Source organism: Papilio polytes, unplaced genomic scaffold (genome assembly GCF_000836215.1).
Source record: "Papilio polytes unplaced genomic scaffold, Ppol_1.0 DF824169.1, whole genome shotgun sequence".
Taxonomy (NCBI): Eukaryota; Metazoa; Arthropoda; class Insecta; order Lepidoptera; family Papilionidae; genus Papilio; species Papilio polytes.
The window spans coordinates 635,320-658,900 of NW_013525035.1; the positions used below are offsets into that span (position 1 = coordinate 635,320).

Sequence of the window (23,581 nt, forward strand, 5' to 3'; positions counted from 1 at the left end):
TACAACCAACTAAAGTTTCCCCCTCGGTGCGTTTTTAAGTATTTTCTCACGCTTAGTTCTGTACGACCCAGTTTTCTTTTGCTTTCGAACGTTGTAAAATCACCACTGAAAAAGTTTTTCAAGAATTTGTAGATGTTTTAAATATTATATACTTTTATATAGCAACTAATTATATTTGTACTTTATGTTTGTATAGACGTATAAGATAATTTGGCCCGGTAATGTAAATTGCAAGAGCTCTCTAGTCTCTGTCAATCACACTCTACTTTAGCTGTGTGTTTGGCCTTATTTTAGTCCTCCCTATCCACCCTATTCTTTTAAGGGACAACAGCTATTGAAAACCAACTTTTAACAATGGTAGAATCCGCTATAACATCTTCACACGAATTGGTCCGCTCGCCCGGTGTAATACCACGACCACACATAAGACAGGCATGAAATGGGAGCAATACCGCGTTTCGTAAGATGAGTGTGGTGTCGGAGGCTCAACTTTAGTCTCTTTTTCTTCCCACCCTTTTTCTTATAAGAAAAGGATTGGATGGGAAAGTAGATTTGACGGGGAAGGAGACGCATAGGAAGGGGAAATATCCTCTTTATATGTGCTCGTCCTCCATCGACTTAGGGTAGGCAATGCATCTGCAGTTGCGGATGTGATTGACAGCGGTCGCTTTGCCATTTTGTTGGATTTAGGTGGCCGCTTGCTCGTTTGCCACCGTATTGTGTTAAAAAAACTGAGCCAGATAATGTTGATTGAGTCACAGTAGTACTACTATGATGAAAAACGCTTGTAAAATAACCCTTTTTCTCTATAATGGCTAAATATTAATTACTTCTGGTCGGGCGTCGTGCGTCGCTTTTAGTAATTTATATGTATTAAATTTTTGCAGGCGCTTGGCAAACTTCCATATTGTATTGGAAAATCATTTTTAAACTATTGAAGTGTTAGACGGTGACTACTGAACTAATTGATTGTTTAAAATTCTTTTACACGCATTGTAATTAAATGAAATAACTTCTTAATGATTTTCTTGTAATCTGTAGAGTCTAAAATTAAATTTCCGATTGTGATTTTGGTTTTTTTCTCTTGTTGAAGCAATTTGGTCAATTAATTTGCTTTATTGTATTCTAATATTTATGTAGGATAAAGAGGTTAAATATGTTTTCTTTTTAACTGATTTTGAATTTTATATTTTGACGTTGGTTTGAATTAGTTTAGAGGCAGAGAGAAAAAAGAGAAACGACGATGTGTGAAGATGTGTTTTTTTGGAAAATGGTGTGAATAATAAAAATAGCGATAAATAACGAGTTTATATTTATTTTATCGAGCCACAACCCCATATTTATCTATATTATGAAGAGGAAAGATTTGAATTTTTGTATGTATTCGAATCACGTAAAAATAACCAGGCCGATTTGAAAAATTCTTTTACCATTAGAAAGTTAATTTATCTCTGAGTAACATAGGCTATATTTTTTTATTATTTAAATTCACGCGGACGAAGTCGCGAACAACATCTAGTTGGTAAATTGAATAAAACAAAAGTATGTTTAGACGAAAGAATGTCTAAAAAGGGTTAATAAATTATTTAAGCAGTTAAAAGTAAGTTTTCTGCAAAACAATATTATAAAGTCTTTGAATTAGGGCCGAGTATAACGGACGTTGGTTATTAAAAATTCACACAACAACAGTTGACCAAGTTGGGATAGCTAAAATGCTGCGAAGTTTGTTGTGAAGGAAAATGTTTAAATAATCCAATATAAATATTTATTTTAAATTAAACACATTAACATAATTATAGTTTTCAATATTAATATATACATTTTAATTTTTGTATGTATTTTTTTTATCATAAAAGGTGGCAAATGAGCAAGCGGCAACCTGAATCCAAGGAAATGGAAAGCGACCGCTGCCCAGAAACATCCGCAATTGCAAATGCGTTGACTACCCTTAATGAAGGAGGAGGAGCCGCACATAAAGAGGACATATCCCTTTCCTATGCGTCTCCTCCACCGTCTAATCCACTTTTCCTTCCCATCCATTCCTCTTAAGAAAAGAGTGGAAAGGGAAAGAGACTAAAATTAGGCCTCCGGCACCACACCTATCAGACGAAACGCGGAATTGCTTCCACTTCCCGCCTGTTTTTTATGTGGTCGTGGTACTACCGGGTGAGCCGGACCATTCGTGCGAAGATGTTAAAGCGGGCTCTACTATCGTAATGAATATACTTAAAAATTACTAGACCGATTAAAAAACTTACATACATACAATACATTGCTAATTATTACTTAGTAACTTAGGCTATGTTTTATATCGTTTATTTTTCTTTATATTATTATTTTTTTAATTCAATGGTTTTTGTAATATCCATTTTTCTTATATTTCTTCAATGTTTAAATATTTATGTCAATTCTCAGAGATGTTTTTTGTGTTATTTTTAATTTTTTCATCTTCACTGTTCCACTTTAAATACATTAATGATTAATTAACTCCTTTGTGGATTCAAAAGAAACTAATTGACGTTTCCGAGTCGTTTTCAAACTAAACATTATTTATCATAACAAGTTGGTAGTCGTTAACGCGAGCCGGTTTATGAAAAGCGTTCGCAGGCCTCGGGGATTTTTCTCAAACGCTTTGTGGACACAGTAATTATATCGCCTAACGAATGGCCGCTAAGAAATTGTCGGAAAGCGGCATTTTAATTCGGAATCACAATCTTAAGAGCTCGCCACCTTTGACTAAACTTGCATAACTGTTTACGCGCTTTGGTTCCTTTAGCTTATATGGAGGTATATTACTCGATTTTTAGTTGTGCTAAACAGAATTGGCTGCGAAACAATCGACATTCGCACATTTCTGTCAGTTTAGTCAAAGGTGCTTTAATATAAAATAATTTAATAAACGCTTTAATATAAAATAGACAGAACAAGAAAGTAAATTTGAATTATTTCTGTGAAGGATATAATATACGAGGTAATGAGGTCTGTCTATGTGTGCTTAGATATTTCAAACAACGCAACTTTTGATGCAGTTTTAATACAGTGATTCAAGATAATGATTTTTATGATACACTTGCTTTCGCTCGCGACAACGTCCGCGTTGTGTAAAAAAAACAAAAGAGAGCAGTCTATGTTCTTCCAGACCATCTCCTACATGTCAAATTTCATCGAAATCGGTTCAGCCGTTTAAGTTACAAACACTGACAAACATCCATACATTTACTTTCGCATTTATAATATTAGTATGATGTATACAGAAATACTGGTTTCTAATGTAATGTAAATAAACACCTTTATATATGTAGCATAATTAGTAAAACGGGAAAGGTATCTGGACCTCTAAACAGTATACTAAAATCTGCTCACCTCTGTCTAGGTATAATATTTCGCTTCACAGATTCCTCTGTGAAATGGGAGACGACACTTGTATAGTAAATAAACATTGAGTCAAGATACGAGTTAGCAATTCGATACGGTAAACATTATAGGATCTGTGTTGTGATCGCAGCGCCACATGGCGGGTGTGGCGAACCGCCAATACGTGAGTCAACACGCGTGTAAACGAATTTTATACTATCTAGCTGTTGCTCGTGACTTGACCGTATAAAATTAAAAAATAATAAATACAGCCTATGTTACTTGCTGATAACGTAGCTTTTTAATGGTGAAAGAATTCATGAAATCGAAAATACAAATCTTTCCCCTTTATAATATTTATGTCCAGTATAGATTTGAGATATACAGGGTGATTTTTAACGGCTGTGTTGAGTTATAGGATCTCAATAGTTAACGTTTACGCGCTAAGTGTGTTGCCTGGTTTTCTATGGGTTTGATGTTATTTAATTTTTTGTAAAAAAAAATCGATAAAATCGGTTTTCCAACTAAAATTTGCCCGTACTTCGAAAATATTATACTTATGGTGATCATTTTCTTCGACAAGCCTAATTATTGGGATTTTGGACGTACAAAAATAAAATACTACACATTAATAAGAAGTCATTATTTTAATGATCTGTCGAAGCGGATGTATTCATTCAATTACATTTACCCTGTACGAACACATAAATTATAATTTATTTTAGGCCAAGGTTCACGTTCCACTTTCTCAAGTGAACATTACGAACTGTATCTCAATAAACATAACCAAGTTATCAAAATATTTAGACCAAATAAAAATAAAGAATAAATTAGCAAAAATGCTGCAAATCTTCTTTCTATGTTCTACTTCTGTGTTAAATTTCATTAAGATAAACCATTCTATACATACTCGTAAGTAATAACATAATCCATCTATACTTTCGCATTTATGATATTACTATCTGTTGCCCACGACTTCGTTCACGTGGTATTAGAAAACAGACGAACTATGTAAATAACGTGTCCCTTGGGAACCGGGCAATTTTCAGGGATGAACCTTATCTCATGTGTACACCAGACTTTGTTTTATATCTGTGCCAAATTTCAATAAGATATGTTGAACCGTTGCAGAAAAATACCACGGGAACCGTAACTATTTCCGGGATAAAAAGTAGCCTATGTGTTCTTCCAGACTATCCTCTATATCTGTACCAAATTTCATCAAAATCTGTTCAGCCGTTTAGGCTACAAACTCTAACAAACATCCATCCATCCATCTAAACTTTCGCATTTATAATATTAGTATGATAGTATGAAGTATGACTAGCTTTTCACAGCGATTCCGTCCGCGTGGAAATAATAAGAACAAAAGCAAGTATCCTAAGTGTTCTTCTACGCTATCGTCTACATATATACCAAATTTAATCCAGATCCGTTTAGCAGTTTAGGCTACAAACTCTAACAAACATCAATCCAACTTTCGCATTTATAATAACAGTAAGATTTGCCATGTAATGTTTAAGATATTTAGGGCCTGTCCCACCAAATTGTAAATTGTCTGATAACAATGTGTAAAATATGTGATGGAAATATCAGATTTTGTTACCTTATCTGACAGTGACGCTATTTTAAGCTATCTGAACCTTTATCAGCCAGTGGTGGGACAGGCTCTTAAATGAATAAAAACGATATAAGATATTGTGATAGGATTTATTTGTCTCTTTATATCACAATAACTTAAGCTGCGTTATAAATATTTGATACTCGTATAAAAGTTTGTGATTTTAGCGCGACCTGGTGCGACATTTATGTAAAAATACGGATCAGATGTACGCAGTATGACAAATAAATTAACCTAAGAGCGTGCGCACACCTGAAACTAAAGTATCGCAGAACTGTTTAGTCTCGCTACTCCTATCAGATATGGAGCGCACACTACTCGATTTTTAGTTGTGCAACTAAACAGTTGTTGACTACTTAAGACGTCTTACGTCTTAAGTCATGTATTATTCCTGACGGCAATGTTTTCCATACTTTTATAGTTTGTCTAAATAATTTAGATAAGTTTGACAATTCATTTCAAATTTAGTAGGGATGGATTGTGTTAAAGCAGTCATGAATCTTATCGATTTCCGATTTTCATTCTTATAGAAGTGGGAATAGATAGATTTATAGTTATAATTTATGAAATTTGAACTTCGCTATTATTTCTGTAATAGCTAAATTCTCTACACTATAATTAATACTAGAATTGTCCTCTAAATTAGTTAATAAGAAAATGATAATTTTAGTTGAGTTCGATAATTATTTAAACCGAATATCGATAGTTCATAATTGTTCGCTGCGTGTTTGTTTCATCACTACGATCTATTAAGTATGGCATTTTGCTTTAACTAATATATCTTATTTAGACAAACTACAACAAACATTTTTAATCGAATTCATTTGTTTTGTCGAATCCCGTATTTTCCGTTTCATGTACGCTGTGTCGGGTATGAAAGCTGTTACAAGCTTGTAATTGGCTTCTATTTGGAGAAACCAATTATAGCGTTACGTAAAACTGTTTCGGATATTTGATTAAAATTTTAAAACTGTGCAGTAAAAAAGTTTTGTTGCAATTCTATTACTGAAAGTAAAGATAAAATGAGATAAGAAGAAAACATTTATTAACTTGGTAGAAATGCAAACTTTATCGATATCGATAAATATCTGATACTAGCTTTTGCACGCGACTCCGTCCGTGGAATTAAAAAACCAAAAGTGAGTAGCCTATGTGTTTTTCCAGGCTATCTACGTCTGTGCCAAATTTCATCGAGATCTATTCAGCCGTTTAGGCTACAACTCTAACAAACATCCATCCATCTAAACTTTCGCATTTATCGATTATTGAATATTTATTCTTATTTTATCGATATTAAAATTTAAAAAAGCCCTTCTAATTATTAAAAAAAAAGCTTACCAAACACTCATATTGTTACAATATTAATGATATAATTAGTTTGAGAGTAAATAAAAATCATCATTGAATAAAAAGTATTGTAACTCGGAAAAAACGCGTAGTGAGTCGGTTGCAATAGAGCGTACTGCATTGTTCCTTTTACATGCTGACTTTAAAAGTTATTAAACTCAAGGGAAGTGGTTTAAAGTGGGTTTTTATTGTTACCAAGTTATGACGGTTATTAAAACATTTGAAAGTCTTGTGTTTAAAAACGCTATTTCGTTTTTATGAAACGCTAAATATGAAAGTGGTAAACGAAAAGTTTTTGAATACTGTTTTTAAGAGTTTTTATATTTGACTTCATGTTGCCCACAAAAATAAAACATTACAAATAGCTTATGTGTTCTTCCAGACTATTTTCTACATCTATGCCAAATTTCATCAAGATCTGTTCAGCTTAGGCTACAAACTCTAACAAACATCCATCTTTTACCAGTGGTAGAGCCCGCTTTAACATCTTCGCACAAATGGGTCGGCTCGCCCGTTGTAATACCACGACCACACAGAAGACAGGCGTCAAGTGGAAGTAATTTCACGTTTCGTCTGATGATTGTGGTGTCGGAGGACCCAACTTATTCCCTTTTCGTTCCCACCCTTTTTGTTATAAGAAAACGTGGACTTGACGATGGAGAAGAAGCATAAGAATAGGAAATATACACGTTACGTGCGTCTCCTCCTTCGATTATGGGTAGACAATGCATCTGCAAAATAAAAAAATTAATTAGCTTTCGACCGCATGATAATAAAAAAACACTGCCTATATTACTCATTGACAACGTAGTTTTTTAATGGTGGAAGAATTTTTGAAATCGCCCTAGTAGTTTTTGTGTTATTTTAATATGATCAACCAAATTTTCCTGTTTGTAATATTAGTATAGAAGAGTATGAAGTAAGATAGCTTGATCAGGAATATAAAAAACCTTGGCTACATCGCATTTATTAGAAAAAGCTGTAAAAAGTAATCAGAATAAAGCGCCTTCAATACTTCTTTAGGTTATAGCTCTTTTGTTATACTAACGTGGCAACACCACGTGATTTTCATTAATGTGTTGCCATGATTAATATTATAATCAAGTTTAAAAGCATCCGATATCCATCCATCGTAAAATGTACTCGTAAAATAACACTAAATTTAACACGAACAGATGTACCAGTAAAAACGTCAGCCCCGCCCATACGTAGAGATTCATGCCTACCACGATGATGGAATCTATTCCTTTAATCATAGAGTAAAAGAATTATGGCAATTTTGAAACCATCGACTACAAGTAAACTTTGTGATTAAGAGTGATATCTCTAATTTAATTAAGTAATTCATTTTTAATATTATAAACAGGAAAGTTTTGTACTTTTTATGTATTTAATTCACGCAAAAACTACTGGGCTGATTTTAAAAATTCTTTCACCATCAGAAAGGTAATTTATCTGTGAGTAACATAGACTATTTCTTATTATTACTAATGTTTAGGAACTATTAATAAACAGCGTGTTTCTGGATGCCGGCGTTAAAAATTCAATAATATTTAATATAGCTAAGAAAATGTCATTAGAAATTCAACAACCTTTAGGTTGTGTTTAAAAGACTTGGTCCGAGTGAAATTAAAAAATAGTAAAGTATTGCCTATTCAGTGATAACGTAGCTTTTTAATAGTAAAAGATTTTTTCAAATCAGATTTTTTTGCGTTATTTCAATACATATATACAAATTGTCAGAAATCTCAATAGAAGTATAACATAATTTAGATTTAATTCAGAGAATAAAATATAAAGGAAACGATATTTCTTCATTGCACTAGTTTATGAACCTGAAATGCAAGCCACTGGCAAGCGATAAATTGTTTTCCGTTGAAACTTTTAAATAATGACTATCTACAGTTCCTCGGGTAGACGCTTGAGAGACATCAATGCAATAAATCTATTTGTAAGGCCGCATTGCAGGCGCGCCGTGGCGGGAAAATCAATGTCGCGCTGACAGCGCCCCTACCTGTCATAGATTATAGAAACTAGGTTATTTTATTTTTAATACGTCACGGGCACTGGCTGCTTGGGTGTGCAGCCATTAAATAATTAAAAATATGAAAGGTGGAAAAATGTGCTTTGTATTTTTAAAAATAGAATATGTTTTAGAATTAACTTTTTATTATGATATTTTATTAAAAATGTCATCGTTGTTTTTGACATTTCAGAAATAGTAGTTTATATTAAAAATATGTAATTAAAGATTAAATAAGTAAATAGACATCCGCAATTGTAATTGTCTACCTTTAATCGACAGAGAAGATCATAATGGGATATTTCCCCTAACTATGTGAATTTTTCACTGTCAAATTCTCTCCCTTCCCGTACATTACTTAAAAAAGAGAAAGAGACCAAAATTAGGTTTCTGGCACTCACAATTAAAAACTAAAACCATAGAATATTACTTTTTTCACTTCTATTTAGTTTTTTTTTTAATACGCATCGGACGTAACATATCTTGCATGCCAGCTTGTTTATCATCAGTTAGTATAATGCAGTATACTTCCTGTGCTGTAAATCTGAGATATCGAAACAAAAATAAATATATGAAATCATCGCTCGATGTTTACATCCACGATACGTACGTTTCGTGAATGCCATTCATTTGTTTTTTCAACGAATCTTATCTTATATTCCGACTATAAAACTATCGCACAATGTTTAGTCTCGTTTTGATTCCTAAGTGCTTACATGAAGGTGCACTACTCGATTTTTAGTTTCAACTAAACTGTTGAATGGGATACGAAACAATCGACAATCGCACAACTGTTCTGCGATAGTTTAGCCGTACAGTATAATAGATTACCATCTTTGGCATAGATGTAGAGCATAGTTTTTTTAATTGCGCGGAGTTCTCGTGGAACTAGTTGTAAAATACAAATGCAAGATCAAAGATCTCGCCACAGTCAGGCCACTGACGTCACAAGCGGGACAGGGCTATAAATTTGAGTGCATTTAAATCACACGCGCTATTTCTAATGCGCCAGCCGTCCGCAAATACACGCACACAATTTAATTAACGACACGCTGACGGGTTATAAAAATGCACTATAAAATTCACTTTATTTCCTTGATTATAACAACTCATGACGAAGGAAATCTTACTAACATTATAAATGCGAAAACTTGGATGGATGGATGTTTGTTAGAGTTTGTAATCTACACTGCTAGAGGATAGTCTGAAAGAACACATAGGCTACTTGCTTTTTTTGTGACGACAAAAAAATTGCTCTCCTTTTTATTACGCATGGAATACACATGGAAGATGGCACAATTGCAAGCCATGGCGTTATAGGCACGTGTCAACATTCTTCTATGCCAGTATCTACAAGTGAAGGAAAAAAAATCTCCGAAGTTCAGTTCGGCGGCTATGATATGCCCTTAGCGGATTAAGTAAGAGACCTCTGGAGGCGTTTTGTTTGGGATACATTTTCTCATTGTTGTCAATATGATATTTGGAAAATCGACCCTCAATTTTTTTTATTTATTATAAACGGGGAAATCGTGCGAACACCGACGTGGTAAACAATGCACATAGTCAACACCAGAGGAACTACAGATGCGTTGCCGACCTTTAAGGAAATTGTAGGCTCGCTTCTTGAAGGACCCTAAGTCGTATTGAAAATACCGCCAAGAACATTACATCTAAACTTGTATAAAACACTCCATCAATGGTTTTTATCTATATTAAAAAAAATTACTATATGTTTCAGAGTTTATTAACGGATATTACGTTGAATATAGTACTTTCAGTTTCAGAGTATGTAATCTCTTAAAGCACTAAAGCCTTTGAGAATTTAACGAACTCATGATTTCGTTCCAGTGGTGAAAAAATAAATAAGAACGAAGTTAGCTAACAGAGAACACAATTTCCGAAACTAAATTAGATTTTCAGAATGGAATTGCTATTTTAAAATTACACCTACATTGGTTGAAAATAGAGAAAATAACGTTTTATAATCAAGTAATTTTATTTATAAAAGCTTAAGTTAAGGCTCTCTAAATAATTTTAGTTGTTAACAATTACGGTTTGCTTTTATTGTACAGTTTATTTCAAAACTTTATTAAGTCTACTTCTTGATATTATTAATATTAGTAAGTGATATTATAAATGCTAAAGTTTAGATGGATGGATGTTTGCTAGAATGTTTAGCCTAAACGGCTGGATGGATCTCGATAAAATTTGGCATAGACGTAGAGGATAATCTAGAAGAACACAGAGGCTATAGAAAAAAGTGATTTTTTTCCGCGCGAGAGTCAATGTGACACCTAATTCGTGATAATTCTCAAAATTTTCCCTACTAATATTCACATTTTACTGTATAAAAAGTTGTTTAGAAATACAACTTTTTTTGAGGGGGAATGCGTTATGCATCCCAGGTGCATTGGGGAAAGACACACAGGGTTTGTGGGACTCTCACCAATCCCTGCCCAAATGGGAAGAAACGTGGAGCCTACCCACTAAACCCCCTCTGGTTCCCTCGACTTTACTGTTAACCGGAGCATGGGCATATGTTAATATTTTTCACACACCCCAAAGGTGATGGTTGTGGAAGTCCTCAACGACCGTTCAGTCTCTGTTGTGCACGGGAACGCGCGCTTTTTCCATCTCTTACTGGATAGGGATCTCCCCTTGTCCTTCACCCAAGACAAGCTATGGCGGAAACTCATACAACTAGCTTATCCCATTAAAACGTAATGATAGTAAGAAATAAATTCAAAACAAAACAAATCAATCACTTGCGGAAAATCCTATAAAAACAAGATGGCGGCATCGACGTGACATCGCTCCCCGCGAAGTGTAAAATATAACATTGTTTATTATTATACCGAGTTTAGTGCCGTATTTACGATTCTAGCTTGTGAGGCCGTGCGTTTGTTTAAATTTAGTTTACACTGACGTTGGGTGGGCGCGTACATCCACATATTATTATAGTTATACATTTAGTAAGCGCTTGGTTTCTAATTGTTACGTACAAGCTGTTGCCTGCGACTTCGATCCCGCAATATTAAGATAAAAAAGGAGCTTATAATATGCCTGTCTATCTAGTGAAAGTCCAGTCGTAATCGGCCCAGACGATTAGGAGATCACACGCAACAGACAGACAACAAATTTTTAAATGCGATTTTCGTTATCAAATTGCAAATACATCGTCTTCCCGAAATCTGGATTTGTTTTTATATTACAAACAGATACTCCAATTTTATTATATGTATAAATGTTTTATTGCTTTAAAATGCAGACAATAGATGGCGCTATTTCATTAATAAAACCTCTTAATTATTGCTATTACTTTTAAAACTAAAGCTAGGTCATATCTCTGGTTCATTCGTTAGTCTAGAATATTCTGAAAATAAAGATAAATTTTGTATATTTAACTATAAAATACACTCACGTATTTTAAATGTATTGTTTGTGTAAACATAGTCACAAGTCAATTTTTATTATATTGTTAGTTGGAGCCAAAACAAATATTAGATGTTCGTTTGTTTATCTTTACTGTCTGTCGTTTACGATGTAGTTTTTATTTGTGTTGCGTGGAAACTGATTTATTGAGCGTACTCTTTACTTTGACGAGTTTATTGACTATTTTAATATGAAGAGGTTTTTTTGTTATTGTAAACTAGTTATCATAAATGACTTCCCACTGAAGAAAGTATTAAAAGATTAACACGATTTATGGCCGGTTTCCTAGCTTTGTGTATGCATTTGTTAGTGTTTTTTAGTGCAATATCATAAAACGCGAACGTAACTGGAATTTTACTCCATTGAAAATTAAGTCAACCTAAAACAAATAAATCGCTAGGTAATGACAAAATGAATGTAATGAAAAAAACATTGTAAAAAAAATAATAAAATAAGGATAAGCAGCGTCGAAAGCAACACGGTGCAGAGGGTACCGGTGCGTTCCACTGGAGATCCCGGGACCCTCAATTCGCACCTGAGGGCGGCCACCGAGGGGGTTTTTAGTTAGTAGAATATCACAATAACCCTGTCTTTTACAAAAGACAGGTTATCTTTCGAAGATTTCTTCCCCATTACGAAAAAAAAGGTAATGATAAAATAATTGGGAACTTCAGAAACCCAGCATTAATCGAAAAAAGTACAAAAATGACTGTCAATAGTTACAATGACAATTTAGGGAAGAAGACAAAACAAATGACACCTCATTTGTCAAAATCGGTTCAATAATTTAGGCTGAAGTCTGTTACAAACTAATTTAAAATTCAAGTAAAAGCTATATCTGATCCCTTTCATTCTATTTGAAAGATAGAGACAACGATATGTTTCGATAGAAGTTTCATAATTTACGTATATTCTAAAATCTTTAGAAAGATTTAATAGTTTGTTTTCAAATACAGAATTAATCGAAAATGAATCTTAACACATTGAGTTAAGGTTCAATTTCGTAATCGAAATAAATCCGTTAGTCTACGAATTTTGTCGCGTAAATATTATTTGTTTGTCTACGTTTTACTACCACATAGAGTGGCCATTCCAAATGTTTATAGGTTATGATTTACATTGTCCGAAACATTATTACTTACAGAAATGTTACGGCTTTCTGTACTAGTGGGAAATAATATTTTACTGCTACACATGTATCTTAAACAATTAGCTTCGTAAGCGACGCTTACAATCTGACAGTAGTTTTTTTATAATAATAAAAGAGACCAAACGAGCGGCGTGAACACCAAGGTGGTCAACGACGCCCATGGACGCAACACCAGAAGAACTACAGATGCGTTGCCGGTTGGAGAAAATGATAGGCTCGCTTCTTGAAGGACCCTAAGTCGTATTGGTTTGGAAATACCGCCGAGGACAGACCGTTCCACAAGTGGCTGTGCGGGGCAGAAAGTTCTGCGAAAAACGCACGGTTGTGGAACGCAGCCATCAAGATGGTAAGGATGATACCTGGCGGTCTGTCGTGTCGTCCGATGACGAAACTTGGCGGCAGGAATCGTTCCAAACAACTCCTTGAAAGTGAAAATGTTAATAGGATTTGGAATTTAAACATAGCATAGCCTTGTACCCATATTTGAAAGATTACTACTAATTTTCAGTAAGTTCTATTATTGAAAAAAACGTTACACATTATTTAACAATGCATACTTAAGCGTGCGTATAATTTTTTTTACATACATACAAGGGTTTATTTAAAAATTACCTGTACAGGTTATTTTTGTAAGTTTTTCAAATGAGGAAGTCATATTAAATTAATCTATCTACATATATATATTAAAATTGTAATGTCTGTTTGTAATATTAAAAAAAAACTCCGGATTTTAGGAAGATGATGTATTTGCGTTACTATTAACGAAAATCGCTTTTAAAAAATATTTGTCTGTCTGTCTGTCTGTCTGTCCGCAAGCCGCATTTGTTCTGGGTAATCTCCGAAACGGCTGGGCCGATTTCGACGGGACTTTCACTGAAGGGTAGCTGACATGGATAGTCACATTAAAGGCTATTTTTTTTAATTCTGCGCTGTCAAAATGGCGTAAAGGTGGTTCAAATTTGTGCTAACGAAGTTTGGGGTACAGCACGTTTGGAAATAATTGTAAAGTCGTAGTTTTGTTATACGGCGTAGCAATACTTGTAGGTTCCAATATTGCTACGTCGTAGATAATGCTACGATTCCTTCTTTGTAGCTCTTTACAGTCTGTTCTTCATGTAATAAATGTTAGACTATGTTATGTTTATCGACAAACCCCACCCGGGTTTTGTTGTGACGGATAAATGATTCGGGCAACATGATTTATGGTTCAGGTTAGTGTTGCGTTTAATATAAGAATTGGTTTTCCCCTGTGACTTTGTCCGAGGGAAATTAAAAAATAAATAAAAAAAACATACAGACGGATTAAGTACCTCCTTCTTTTGGAATGTCGGTGAAAGAAGTAACTCATGTGTTCTTCTAGACGTTGCTGTATATATATGGCAATTTTTTTCGAGATCCCTTCAGCAGTTTAGGCGACAAACTGTAATAAACATCTCTCCGACTAAACTATTAACTTAACTAGTTCTGGAATCATATCGCTCTTTTAATAATTTCAAACCAGATCATAAAAAACTATGCGTAATAAAAATAAAAATTTTAGTATTTTAAACAAAGCAATAACATAAAAAGCACTTTTTACTCTAACAATTATTCTCAAACTAAACCTGCTTTTAATGAGAGTCTTACATTTTTAAAAGCTTACACAAAAGCGTGTGTTCGACAAAAAAATTCAATATCGAAAGAAAACAATGGAAAAGTTCTTAGTACAAGAAAGACATTGGAAAGGTAACGTATATATTCACATATCTAGGTCATCTTTCAGACGTTTTATTTTTAATAAATAACAATAGATGGCCAGTATTAACTTTTTTTGTATAATTAAAAACGATTAAAAATATTTAGGACTAGCTTTTGCCCACGACTATCCTCTACATCTATGCAAAATTTCATTGAATTCGGTTCAGCCGTTTAGGCTACGAACTCTAACAAACATCCATCCAACCATCTAAACTTTCGCATTTATATTATTTATTATTATTACTTTTATTTACTGTTGCATATGCCACAACCATACTCAAGACAAACTTCAAGTGGAAGTTAATCCGCTTTTTATTTGTTTCAATTTCTTCTCGTTTGTGACATCCCTATCGTCCGACTTAGCTGTAAATGTGAGTGTTAGTAGTACACTTCAAAACAGTCACACTAGCTTTGTGAATTCCTTGAACGCAGCAAGTTCTTGTAGCGATGTGTTATGCATAACGCTTGACTTTACATTGTCGTGTAATAATTGGTGTACACAAGTAGGGTTGTTAACAAAGAAATTTAAAAAAAAATAAACGTAGTTAACACTTCACTTGGGATATATTTCACATTAACTCTATATAAAATTGTGAAATGTTTTACCATATTACGCGTCAATACCAAGACATGAGGTGTCACAAAACTGATATAGAATCTTCCAGAGGAATACTGGTGATAAATGTTTGCACAGTATACCTTACCCATATACCTTTAAAATTTGGTTATTAATTAGTTTTTTGATCTGTGATAAAGATTGTCATGTAACTGACAATAATTCAATACTAAACTGTTTACAATTTGACGTAATCTATGCTCTGTGCCTTGTTAGATTAGGCGTTTGTTTACACAGATTCTGTCCGTCTAATAACCCGACCTAATTTTATGTGCATGCGTTATGTTGTAACTAGACATGCATAGAACAGAACTGCGTTATTAAATAACAGACATTTTAACTGTAGCAACGTATTTCATTAGAACTAAGTTCCTTTAAGATAACTTTCGTATAACTGTTTAGTTTCGCTTTGATTCCTATGAGTTAATATAGAGGTAACACTACTTGATATTTAGTTGTGCAAATAGTTGAATCCGCTGCAAAACAACCGACAATCGCACAACAGTTGTGCGAAAGTTTAGTCAATGGTGTGCTCATACTCTTAAAGTGATCAGTCCATACTATTATAATAAAGCGTAAACACACACTTCTTTGTTGCCTAAGATCTCAGCAGTTACAGCATATTTTTGAATAATTCTTTTTTTAATAAAATGCCCTACAGTTACGTCAAGCTTTAGGCTATATATTGTCACGCTAAACTTAGGGGTAAATATTTTGGATAGAAACCCTAATGTGGGAAAGAGACCATAAGTTGCTGCCAACATCAAGGAAGCATAGTTGTCATCATGTCATGTCATTTTGACATTTGTAACTGAGAATTTGTAACGGATGAAGCCGCACGGTAACAGCTAGTATACAATAATCAAACTATTACATTTATATTCAACTAATAGAAGTGATCAAATTTAATAATTAGAAAGCATAAAATAACTAGATATTTATTATCATCATGACATTATAAACACAAAAGTTCAGATGGATGAATGTTTCTTAGAATTTGTGGCCTAAACGGCTGAACAGATCTCGACGAATTGACATAGACGTGGAGGATAATATGGAAGAACACTTTTGTTTTAATTCCACGCTGACGGAGTCGCGGGCGAAAGGTAGTTTAGTTACAAATCGATAATCACGTTCATGTTCAACCCTGTAAAAAGATAATTTATGCGCGTTAGCTTTTTGAATGCATGATCTGCGGGAACTTGCTTCTAATGGAGATTAGATGGCGCTCGTGTCGCGGAATATATTATCTATGTAAATGTGACGACATTTTAGTTTTGACATGTCATTTTTATCTCTGAACGTGTGTTAGAAAATAAACGATTTTTCTGTAACTAGTCGGATTTATTGGATTAACAGAATAAACATGTTTCTATTATCGACTAGTTAGCTTGTGGCTTTGAACGTTTAAGTAAAGATAATACAAAATGTAGCCTATGTTACTCACAGATAAATTACCTTTTTAATGGTGAGAGATTTGTTTTAATCGGCCCAGTAGTTTTTGCGTGAATCAAATACATAGAAACATCAAAAATACAAATCTTTCCTCTTTATAATGTTATAGATGTTAAAACGGAAACTTTACAAAAATAATTTATCTTATTAATATTATAAATGTGAAAGTTTAGATGGATGGATGGATGTTTGTTAGAGTTTGTAGCCAAAACTGCTGAATGGATCTCAATAAAATTTGCCATGGATGTAGAGGATAGTCTGGAAGAACATATAGGCTACTTGGTTTCGTTTTTTTTAATACCACGCGGACGGAGTCGCGGGCGAAAGCTGGTAGATAATAAATTGTCATATAAAGAAATGTGTTAAAACAATTTTTCTTTTTAATTTAATTCGATCATACAATACATAATAAAACAGTCTAATCCATTATCTAAACCACTTTATTTTTCGAATGAAAACCACCCAATCATTTACCACCTTAATTTATGACTAAATTAAATAGAACGAAAGCAAACTTTATGTTTTATTATAGAGGGCAGCACTGCAGCATATTAAAAATTCCTCAAAGAAAAACAGGAAGCGAGCCCAAAAGAAATAAACGCAAGTAAACAATTACCCTACCAGCTGACTGAAACTGCGGATAAACGCATTGCGGAAATTTAAACTTTAACCCCTTATGAGAAAGTTTAATTTCCTTTGTTTTCAGCAAACGGTATGACCTCGGTAAAATAACAAAGCTTGCAGTACGGGGGAAAATATCCCTTTGAAATATTTGTTTATTCAATTGTTATTCTGTTAAAAAAATAATTAGAAATGCCCATTGAGACATGAAAAGCAGTTTTTACTTGCACAATTAAGATATACTTGACTATTGGCTCACGTTAGTCACTACTATGACTAAAATCAGAGCTTGTACATAATCAGAAAGCTTTATATTCATACTAGTTGTTGCTCGCGACATCGATGCATCAAATTAAAATATATAGCCAATGTTACTAACAGATAAATTACCTATCTAATGGGGAAGGAATTTTTGAAATCGGCCCATTAGTTTTTACACGAATCGAATACATATAAAAATAGAAAAATACGCATCTTTCCTCTTTATAATATTAGCATAGATAAGAGAAAGGGGGCAAAGGAGCGGCGGAGATATGAATTTTATTTTATAATTTTGGTTGTATTGAAATAACTCAATAACTGGGCCGATTTTTAAAATTCTTTCACCGTGCGAAAGGTAATTTATCTGTGAACAACATATGCTATAATTTTCATTATTTTTGTAATATGATGAGGACAAAGTCAAGCAACATTAGTAAGAAATTAATAAATTTGACGTATTTTAACTAATAAAAATGTTTTCCATTATAATTGTGATGTAATTCTAAAAATATTTAACCTTTGTAACTCTATCAAAGTTAAAACAGTGTCTGTAACAAGTTTATCGTTGTTATTAAAACTTTGGTTTTATCAAATGATTGTTAAAAATCTTCTTTAATGAACAAAGAGTTTAGAACAAAGAAAAGGTTATTATCTCTTGTAAACACGTGCTTTACCTTTTGATGTTCTTTTGTTAAGATTTTTTTATTTATAATAAGGTACTTGGCTTAAAATAATTTAGTAAACAGTTCGCAGCTGTCTGTGTACTTCAGCATACCTGTGAAGAAATTTAAAAGATATGTGGTAGAGCCCGTTTTCGCACGAATGGGTCGGCTCGCCCGATGTAATACCACGACCGTACAGAAGACATGCGTAAAGCAATTCCGCGTTTCAGATGAGTGTGGTGCCGGAGGCCCTTTAGTCCCTTTTCCTTCCTATCCTTTTTCTATTAAGAATAGGATGGGGAGGGAGCCTGGATTTGATAGTGGAGGTAACGCATATGAAGGGGAAATATCCTCTTTATGTGCGTCTCCTCCTCCGTCGATTTAGGGTAGGCAACGCAGCTGCTATTGCGAATGTCTATGGGCATCTGAATCCACCGAAATGGAAAGCGACCGCTGCCCATGAACATCCGCAATTGCAGATGCGTTGCCTACCCTGAATTGACGGAGGAGGAGACGCACATAAAGAGGACAATTCCCCTTCCTACGCGTCTCCTCCACCGTCAAATCCATCCTTTCGTTCCCATCCTTTCGTATTAAGAAAAGGGTGGAAAGGAAAAAGGACTAAAATTAGGCTTCCGGCACCAGACTCATCAGACGAAACACGGAATTGCTTCAATTTCACGTCTGTTTTCTGTGTGGTTGTGGTATTAAACCGGCCGGCCCATTCGTGCGAAGATGTTAAAGCGGGCTCTACCACTTTATAAGCAAGTATGAAAATATTAATAAACAAAAAAATATAAAAACAAAAATGCATATCCACTAAATGACTTCACAAGTAATCCGATGAACCTTCAAAGTGTTATAAATTTTCAAATAAATGATAAAAAATTGGGTCATGACGTTTGTTAAGTGTTAAAAATGACCGCTTTGATTTCATAACCAGAGTTTACGAGTTTCTTTAAGTATGAAATCGTATTAACACAATATATTCTTGTTACTTTGATGTATTTATTTGTAGAGGAAGTTTTTTTAATCTTCATTTAGTATAGATCTTACGGCTGAATACTTCGCTTTGTAAGCGACAATTACAATTTCACGTTGTAAGGCGCGGTACACACCCGACCAGCTTAATGACGAATTAGACGGACTGTCAATTGGCATAGGTGAACACTAACTGGCGTCAGTGAACCTAAAAGATTTGCAGTTCTGAATGTGTAAAAGAGATATAGATATAAGAGGTAGATCAGCATTACGGTAAAAGAAAACATCTTGATTGTACATAAGAGTAAAGAAATTCAAAGATATGTGTAGTCATCCCGTGCTGAATAGTTGACTATCCTAGCCACTTAACTTAGAGGAGGCTCAGATATCCTCAGTGGGGATGCTACTTACTTGTAGCCACTAAACGCATTTCTACCGTTAAACGTATTTACGTGGAATAAGACAAGATTCCTGGCACTTGTCCTTTTTCAACGTTGTTAGAATATTTAACGGGACATGAACAGCCAGTTGCTTGCCAATTGTTGAATAAATCAATAAAACGTGGAACTGAGAAGGACGTAAATGTAGATGTAATAGAACCTTTTTTAAATATCACTAAACACTAATTTTGAAAACATGCACTTATTGAATCAAATTCAATTGTTTTCCAAGTTAATAATAAAAACACAAGTTTTATTCTGAAATTGAGAATAGCGACATCTGTGTGCAAAATTTGAAACTTAATTTTTAACTGAAGGTACATTATTAAAGTTAACTTAATATAATTCTACTTAAATATTTAACACTAGCTTTCGCCCGCCACTCCGTCCGCGCGGTGTTGGAAAAAACAAAAGTGAACAGCCTATGTGTTCTTCCAGACTATCTTCTACATCTATGCCAAATTTCATCGAAATCGGTTCAGCAGTTTAGGCTACAAACATCCATCCATCTAAACTTTCACATTTTTTTTTTATAATACGAGGTGGCAAACGCGCAAGCGTGACCTGAATCCACCGAAATGGAAAGCGACCGCTGCCCATAAACATCCTCTATTGTAGATGCGTTGCCTACCCTAATTGACGGAGGAGGAGACGCACATAAAGAGGACATTTCCCCTTCCTATGCATCTCCTTCACCGACGAATCCACTTTTTCCTCCCATCCTTTCCTCTTAAGAAAAGGGTGGAAAGGAAAAGGGACTAAAATTAGGCCTCCGGCACCATACTCATCAGACGAAACGCGGAGTTGCTTCCACTTCACGCCTGTTTTCTGTGTGGTCGTGGTATTACACCTAGCGAGCCGGCACATTCGTGCAAAGATGTTAAAGCGGGCTCTACACATTTATAATATTATTAGTAAGATTTAGTGTTCACGAAACAATTGTAATAAAATATACTTTTTCATGTATACGTCATTGTACTTAATATTATGAATGCGAAGATTTAGATGGATGGATGGATGTTTGTAAGACTTTGTAGCCTAAACTGCTGAACGGATCTCGATGAAATTTGGTATATAAGTAGAGGATAGTCTGGAACAACACATAGGCTACTCGCTTTAGTATTATTTAACTCCACGCGGACGGAGTCACGGGCGAAAGCTAGTTAAAATATAAAATTACCACAAAGTGCACTTTGAACGATACACGCTATTGAATGAATGCTTTGAACAGCGTGTATTTGTTGGAATATAGATTGTTTCCAGCGTCAGATGTTTGCCAAGTTAAATATTTCTCTAGTGCTTTAACGTTTGACTTGTCTAGATTTGTTTAAACACTTGATATAGACAATGTTTAGATGACGTTTGAAGTCTTATGTTATTGTTTACATTTCTGAAGTGAAGTAATTGAGTGTTGCAGCTATAGGTAGATCAGGATCGTAATGGATGGATGGATGTTTGTTAGAGTTTGTAGCCTAAACTGTTGAATCGATTTCGATGAAATTTGGTATAGATGTAAAGGATACTATGGAAGAACACATAGGTTACTCGCTTTTGTTTTTTTAATCCCACGCGTACAAAGTCGCGGGCCAAAGCTAGTGTTTTTATAAAATATTACTTTATGTTGAAATAAAAATACAAAAATATAACGAGGGAAGTTAACTTGAAGCATTAAACATTTATACCTTTTATATCTTGAGAAAAGTGGCGTAGTTTTCAGTTTCCGCCTTTCTTTTAGTACTTACCTATGTGACCTAGAAACCTACTTTAAAACGACGAGTGTTGACACAGCTTTTTGTATGTAGCCAAATATTTTAATGATCACATAAGTAAAATTAATATGTTTATATCTTTAACAAGTACAGCAGATTTTAATTAAAATGTTGGCATGAAAGTACAATCGGGGATTTTGGTGGTGGTATACAATTAAAGCAATAATTGTTTGAATGTTTTGTAAACATTGAGAGGAAGATACGAAACAAAAAACAATTGAATGCACGTTAAAATGTGTCTATAGAAGAAAAAGTAGTTTGCATAAAATATTTATTTGAACACCTTGGATTTTGCCGACTGTACCAAATTCTTTGAAAAACAACGAAACGATAAAAATAATCACGTTACATGAACAAATTAAGTATTAATTCAAAAACATTATTATGTTTAAAGACCCTTTTATCATAAAATTCTCTCCATCATTCCAGCTACGGTGACATGGTGCCGGGTACGATCGCCGGTAAGATCGTGGGCGGCGTCTGCTCGCTGTCCGGAGTGCTCGTGATCGCCCTCCCCGTGCCTGTCATCGTCTCCAACTTCTCCAGGATCTACCATCAGAACCAACGCGCTGACAAGAGGAAGGCGCAGAGGGTATGATTGAATTTATTTCAAAATATCAAGTTTTTCCGAAACCCCTTAATTAATTGTTTTGAACACTGATGGATAACTGTATTTTGACTATATGTTACAGAAAGCGCGCCTAGCTCGCATTAGGATCGCCAAGGCGTCGTCGGGTGCGGCGTTCGTGTCCAAGAAGAAGGCTGCAGAGGCACGTCTCGCCGCTCAGGAGTCCGGCGTTGAACTTGATGATGCCGGACGCGATGAAGACATTTTCGAATTGCAGCACCATCATCTACTTCGATGCTTGGAGCGTACTACTGTTCGTATACTTTATTAATATCAGTGAGAAATTAAATCTAGTCATTCTACAGTTTACATGTTTGATGAAACGTGATCAAAGTCTCTTTACGCAGAAATTCAATCACTAGTTTAGTAAATGGTGCACTGATGACCTAGAAAGAGATGGATGGTTTGAGTGAAAGGTTCATGATCTAGAAGGGAGTGACTGAGATGACAGATGATAGATTTATTTGGAGAACGAATACCCGGTGCACCCTACAGGAGTAGGATAAGGTAGGGTAGATGATGATGACACTTATCAAGTTTGATAGTTTACGATTACACTTGTGTAGGATCGTGAATTCGTGGAAATGGAGAATCCGTACAACGGTGCTGCAAAGCGCCCTGGGTCGCCCTCCCCCCTCGCGTCCCCCGCGCACTCGGGCCGCGCCCCTGCACTGCTTGCATGCTGCGCGCGCTGCGGCTGCTGCCCCCAGAAGTATCAGGTAACTTCACACAGCGAGCTTTCGTAGAACCGCTTAATAACAGTGAAATATTGGAGGAGCGTTTTTCAAACCAAACGGCATGCAATAAATTTAAACTATTCAAAATTATGTTAAAGTTTCTATGTTAAATATTACTAATTCGATTGGTTTACACTAAAATTTATAGCAAATTCACGCAAATGATATATCATAACTTTTTTGTTTCTACAACTAATACACAATACATTTCAGAAAACATCAACGTCGTAAACGTTAAAAAATAAAGACGATATTAAGATATGAGGTATTTTGAAGTAATAAAGAATAAGTAAACTAAGTTATTGTTGGAAACATGTTACGGTTACTAACATGATTCTAACAAACATTTGGTACAACTGTTTAATTCTACATTTAAAATTCGTAGTAAGCTGGCTGGCGACAGTAAAACTGTTAGAAGAAAAGATTTTTTTTATATTTATTGTCTGTATTTAAAGTATATTTTGTATAAAGCAATGTTTTTATAACAGAAGCGCCGTCGTTCAGTAAGGTGCATCAGCCCGATCGGGTTGGCCGCGCGGCCGCGTCGTGAGGTACAGACAATTCGCACTGACTTGATGTCAAACCAATTACGTACAAGATTGTTTCTATGGCCAAATTCAGTAAAATCTATAGATCGATGTTAAATTCTATTTATATTAGGTTTGATTCAAAAGGCCATAGAAATCGATCTCTATGAGCATACGTATTTGTACTCCCTGTTGTCGCTTCGCCAGTGTGGTTACGACG

At 34.6% G+C, this 23,581-nt stretch overlaps 1 protein-coding gene across 1 annotated transcript in view; it reads left to right on the forward strand.

Annotated features, from left to right (window-relative positions):
* Window positions 1–23,581, forward strand: part of LOC106111323 (potassium voltage-gated channel protein Shal) — a 51,560-nt gene that overhangs the window by 24,605 nt on the left and 3,374 nt on the right. The window contains exons 2-4 of the mRNA XM_013293350.1: window positions 21,899–22,061; window positions 22,162–22,350; window positions 22,664–22,816. Of these exons, the coding sequence (XP_013148804.1) occupies window positions 21,899–22,061; window positions 22,162–22,350; window positions 22,664–22,816 (505 nt within the window). The remainder of the gene's footprint in view (window positions 1–21,898; window positions 22,062–22,161; window positions 22,351–22,663; window positions 22,817–23,581) is intronic.